We start from the raw sequence: 6,000 nt of genomic DNA on the forward strand, positions 1-6,000 counted from the left end.
GGCACTTGCAAAGCTTTTATGAATTTAGCTGCTCATTTTAGCTTCATTTTATCAATTTTTTTTTGCTTGTATAAAGAACTAATGCAAACTTTTGGGTTGTTAACACTTAAGTTTCTTCTCTGAAACTATAAGCACCAGCTGGTGTTAAAATTGTTTAAGAATGGGAAACATTACTTCAATCTAACAATTTTATGCCTATTTATTAAAACTGAATTAGCAGCCTTTATAAAGAAAAAAATAAAATTCTTCCTTCCTAACAATAACTTCTTTTCCTGTGCACTACTTAAACAATTTAGCAGCAGCAAAAGAATTAATTTTGTAGATAGTGCTACTGACGTTTCAGAAACACTTTTTTCCTCCAAAAAGAATCCGACAGGCCAGATCAAACTTGGGCTACATAAAATGCAAACCTACCGTAGCAGTTTACTAGAACATGGAATTACTCATTCTACCTGACAAAGGGTACACACAGATATTTCCCTCCACGTTACAGATTTTATAAATTCAGTTTCGATAAATGAAACAAACACTCAGTATAAGCAAGGAAGCCAAGGAAACAAAAACTGACCAGTTAGATGAAAACAAAGGAGGCGACTTACAGGAGGACTTGTAAGGAAGGAAGCGTTGAGAATTACTCAATGTTTTAATATTTAGACTCACTTTAAGGAAACAAGCGCACAAAGCCTACTTGCTGCTCTGTTAACTTTAGTTTGTTCATTCTTTGAAGTGTACTATGAGTGGAAACGACAAATTTGCAGTAGTAACAGCAAATGTGCATAGCAATTTTCACCAAAGAACTCCAAGGTATTTTAAAACTTCACAGATCAAAACCGAGACGACTACGCTGGGATGTGAAGTCACTAGCAGAGCTCAGATACTTTCCTTCTCTTCCCATGTGGAATATCTATGCCCTGACATACCTACGCTTCCACAAAAGCACGTTTTTGGTAGTCAGCTCTAAAAACAGGTAGCGATGCCGTCACCATGGAAAGGCAGCGAGTCATGCTCTCCTCCAGGAGATGGCACATCCTGGAGGATTTTGAGGCGTTTCCTTCGTTTCATTAGTACCATTTGTGTGTTCTTCTTCCAAGTCAACATTCAGTGACACCGCACACTTCGAAACACCACTCCCCAGGCTGATAAGCTTCAAAGTTAGTTAACAGCAATTCCTGATTGCTTCACGTAGGTAGTGCTAACTTAAATATTCTAGACTAAGTGAAAATTAAAAATAAAATTGACACAATGGCTAAAAAAAAACAAACAAAACAGTCTGATATCCATAATAAGAAATCTCTCAAGCATTTGGCTGCTGGGAAAGGCATCACGTGCTTCTCAAAAGCACAGTGCTAACTACAGCAGTAAGTGAAAGACGCAACCCCCCTGGTAATTATGCAAATAATATTCTCCATTATAAATCTTCAGCTCCTCATTAGGTTGAGGCCACAATAGCCTTCTCTCTCCTGCACAATATTAAGAATCCAAGGGTTTAAGGCATAAGTCTAAGGCTGTACCTTGGTCATAATTCCTCTCCATTTTCCTTTGTTTCTGTGTTTTAAAATGACAAAATACTAAACGTTTGTTTACCTTACTGTAATTATTCTTCAACAATAACATTACAGTAGAGGTGAAAAAGCACTGGGAAACATCTGCAAGAGATACTAATACTTAGGTGTACTTAGGTGAAATTTGTTTTTAAATTGCAATTTGGAAAAATAACACGGGTAAGAGATTTTTACTTACACGGCATAAATAAAGCTATTTCTTACTGAAGTGATTTGTTTGCTATGTTACCCACCAAGCTTTGATTTTATTTCAGATACGGAGAGCGAAACAAGTATTTCTATAGATGCTGACATAAGTAATTCCATTTATTTTAATAGGAATGCTCACATAAGTATTTTAAACTTTTTTCCTTGAAAATACCGATTTGTTTACTATTTGTAAAGTAATTTAAAAAAAAAAAAGGCACATTCATACCTCAGAATAAAGATTATTTTTACAAAATAGAGTCAATACAGACTCAATATAGCAAGCAACCACTACACGTAAGAAGTTATAAATCTGCCAGACATTTGAAATGGACTGAAATATATACTGTCAGTTTTCAGAGGAAAACAGCCAGCCATATTTTACAACTTCCTTGTCAAGAAGTTTTTATACATCAACTCTAATGAAATATGATTCTTTGATGCAGAATTTTTCCACTAAGCTGGCTTCAAGGTTTGAGAAAATCATCAAAAGATAGACTTTTCGTTGGGTTTTTTTCTACCACATAAGAGACTTCAAAAACAATACTTTTTGAAATGTTACTGTTAGCCAGACTCGTAGCCCAGAAATATTACAGATTTCCTTTAAATACGAAGTAATTAATTTCTAGAAAAATTCTCCTGTATTCTGCAACTTTTTAACACAGAATAACCAAATTTAGTAAACAGACCTAGACTATCATATTACTCTTCCAGCCTCTGAAAAAGAGACAATATTATACACACACACCGAGATACACTATATTTGCAGCCTTCAGAAAGGTTTGGCTCTTTCTAATCAGCTATCCTTGAGACGGGCATATAGAAAAAAAGAGAATTAAAATAAAATTGCATACTGTTAACTAGTAAAAAAGCAAGAACAAATAACAAGAAGAGATCTGCTTTCCTCTTGTACCAACAGTTTGAAACGCGTCTGAAGACACGGTTGTCTGACAAATCTGAGACATCTGTAAAAGTTTCCGAACTTACAAAACGCTGTGCCTTCTGACGCTCCTCTTCCGTCGCAGCTCTCTCTCGAAGAATGGCTCGAGTCAAATGTTCATTTGAAGAAATCCTTTCTCGTTCCAGAAGTCTGCCAAACTCATCACGTACATACATTTGTTCTTGTTTCAACCTACAGAAGGTGGAGGGAAGTTTACATTGAAGGTCTGTTTTCCAAATGTAGTTCAAGAGGACACAGGCAGTTGAAAAGCAATCATTGTAATACATTAGTATCTGGTTCTTAAGACACCTAAATATGAACATTCGTTAAAAATTCAAGAAGTTTATTTCAGATTTAAGTGTCAAAATCAGAATACACAAAAGCTACAGCCTTAGTATCACTATTTGTTAAATCATACAAAAGACAATTCATTCACAAGCTGTATGAAAACATATAGTTAAGTAACACGAATAAGCACAGAGCTCGGTTGGTTGGTTTTGTTCTGTTTTTAAGGAACCCTTTTCCCAGGAAAATCCTTCTCCCCACCAGCCAGCGGGTACCTGATTTTCAGCTAAAAGCTCCATCTTTTCTGCAATAGGATAATGCTTTCCTATCTCTGGACACACCATAAACCTAAATACTGCATCTATTTACCAGGCTGCAAAAAGATTGAACATCGATAATAAACCTTTCCCAGCGATTTGAGAGGACGAGATGAAAATAGCTATTGAACTTGAATAAAGGGAACTCTAGTGCCAGAAAATTCTCAACACTTACATGTCACAAACCATAAACATATTTGAAGTCTTGACTATAGTACTTGATATAAACACACCGTATCTAATTTTCATGAAAATACATAGGTATAAATTGTTTAGCTAATAAAACTTATCTGTTGCATGTGTGTTGTGACACGGAACACAGAGTCAGCATTAGGGAACTCAGAACAGTAATGGCAGTATCAAACACCGGTTTTCAAATAGATTTTTGAAAGAGTGATGGAGAAAAAGCTTAAGTATTCTCAGTGCATTTATACACTGTCAAGGGAGCTTCAGAGAACAAATCATAATGAGTAGGGTCACTTTGTAAAAGGTACTAGCATTACAGTACATTAGATTCTTCCCCAGGGAAAATATTTAAGTGAGGTGGGGAGGAAAAAAAGACAATTACAAGATGTATTACTTCTGTGCTCAGACACAACCCTCTGAAACACAGGAACCAACTGGGAATCTTTATAAAAAGTTTATTAAGCAGCATCTTCAATTACTCTAGCAAAAAAGTCAGATTATGCAGACATGGACCAAATTCCATTAAGTGATTTCCCAAGGTCCCCCAAATTATTCCAGCAGCATTGATATAACAAATCCTTCACACAATCAATGGTGCAGTCAAAACACGCTGGTTGTCTTTTCGATTGGAGAAATCATGTTTTGTCTAAAAAGAAAAAAAAAGTGTCAAAATAGAAGTCTCAGCAGCTTTTTCTTGTGAGAGACAGCAGAGACAGCATTTAGTGTTTCCAGAGACTGAAGTAAGCTCCTTCCTCATCCTTTCTGGATTTTACTTCCCATAAGTGGTTTTCCCCTAAAAAAAGGTCTCTTCTTTATGCATGCTGTACCTAGCAGAATAGTTAAAGTATATGAAATCAGATAATATCTGAAAAAGGCCACCAGATGTTTCCACATTACGAACTCTCCAAAACTAAAAACCACTGAGATATTTACATTTAATTCTTGGTAAATTATTCCCATATTTGACCCGAGCTCAGTCTTCTCGAGCCTTCTCCTTCTTGCCCCAGGAATTATGAACCTCTGGTGAGGTCTCCTCTCAACCTCTCTTGCAAAAAAAGAAGAAAGTCAGTTTTCCTAACACTTAAAAATAATGGGCTCCTAATGTCAAGATAAACCCTTTGATGGCTTAACCTGACTGCTGTTACATTCAGCTTCCCTGCCAAGTACACTACAGAGGGATGGGATGTTCTTTTCTGCTTTTGCCAAAACTCCGCGTGTCCTTTGCTGCAAACTTGCTACAAGACGATGACCCAGAATCTCGTCTACATACAGGAGTCATCTGACTCCCCACCCTACAGCGAGCCGTTAAAAAGCTTTTCATCAGAAGCTCTGACATCCCACGGAATTAGCAGACAATGACACAGCCGTGGGTACGGCCACACCAGTGACAGAAGCCAGGGCTATATAATGTTGGTTTCCCACAAGCAGAGAACTCAGGGCAAGACTTACGATTTCTACCTTAACCAGCCCATTTAAACTTATTTGAGGTACCTCGATACTACTCTGCAGCCATTCCAGTTCTGATTATCTTCTTGGCCATGAACATCTGTATCCTGCCACAGCGAGAGGAAAGGATGGGGATAGGACACCTAAAACTGGCACCCAGAAAATTCCTGCCAAAGTTATACAGCCCCATACCTGATCTTATAAGTGACTAGTTTCCAAGCACCCCACATGGTAAAAATCCCAGAAAAAGGATTCTGCACCAGCCTTTGCTGGCAATCGCATCTCACTGTCATTGCCAAGGAACTCCCATCGCAATAGGGTAATTGATGGGAGTGCGGGGAGAGACCCTCACTGCCAACTCCCACCTTTGGGAACAAAGCATTACATGTTTTCAAAAAAATTCATCTCCGCCCATCTCCTTTTTCCCCACTCCATGTGTAAAATTATATTACTTAAACAGATAGATATTGTTTGTCATCTTCAGATATTGGGAAAGAACACGTAATTCTAACATTACCTTCCTCATTGATACCAATAACAACGACGTGAAATATCTACATTAAAAATGGGAAGATCTTATCTATGTTATTCGTAACAGTACAGCCAAACGCAGCTTTCTTAGTTACAGACTGCCCTTCTTCCTTAAAGTGTGATGCCTTGATGTCTTCAAAACCACACTTACTGTGGTGTAAAAGCCAGCATAAATATCCAAACACAAAACTAAGAATTTACCAGGTCATCAGGTAGTCATTCGTTTTGCAGCTAGCAGTAACACCTTGAATAGACTGGTCAACTTCATCCAAAACAACAACAAAAAAACCAACCCAAAAATACCACCACCACCTCCACAGTCCCCCTGGAAAAAAAGAAAAAAACAACCAAAAAACAGAACAAACAAACCCAAAAAAAACCACCAACCAAACTTTATTGCTGTCCCTATTCCACCTGTGAGGCTGTGGCAGAAGTTCATTTTTTGGAGACTTAAGGAATGTTCTTGTAATATCCAAACTCAATTTATATTTGCCCCATCTAAACACGTTCACTTTGGGGACAAAGATCATTTTAAGACAACAGCCTC

The 6,000-nt window shown here is 37.5% G+C and overlaps 1 protein-coding gene across 1 annotated transcript in view; it reads right to left on the minus strand.

Annotated features, from left to right (window-relative positions):
- The window catches only part of CHCHD3 (coiled-coil-helix-coiled-coil-helix domain containing 3), a 134,897-nt gene that overhangs the window by 112,683 nt on the left and 16,214 nt on the right, over positions 1-6,000 (minus strand). The window contains exon 2 of the mRNA XM_009883018.1: positions 2,736-2,880. Coding sequence (XP_009881320.1) covers positions 2,736-2,880 — 145 coding nt within the window. The remainder of the gene's footprint in view (positions 1-2,735; positions 2,881-6,000) is intronic.

This window comes from Charadrius vociferus, unplaced genomic scaffold, assembly GCF_000708025.1.
Source record: "Charadrius vociferus isolate BGI_N301 unplaced genomic scaffold, ASM70802v2 scaffold32, whole genome shotgun sequence".
NCBI classification, from domain to species: Eukaryota; Metazoa; Chordata; class Aves; order Charadriiformes; family Charadriidae; genus Charadrius; species Charadrius vociferus.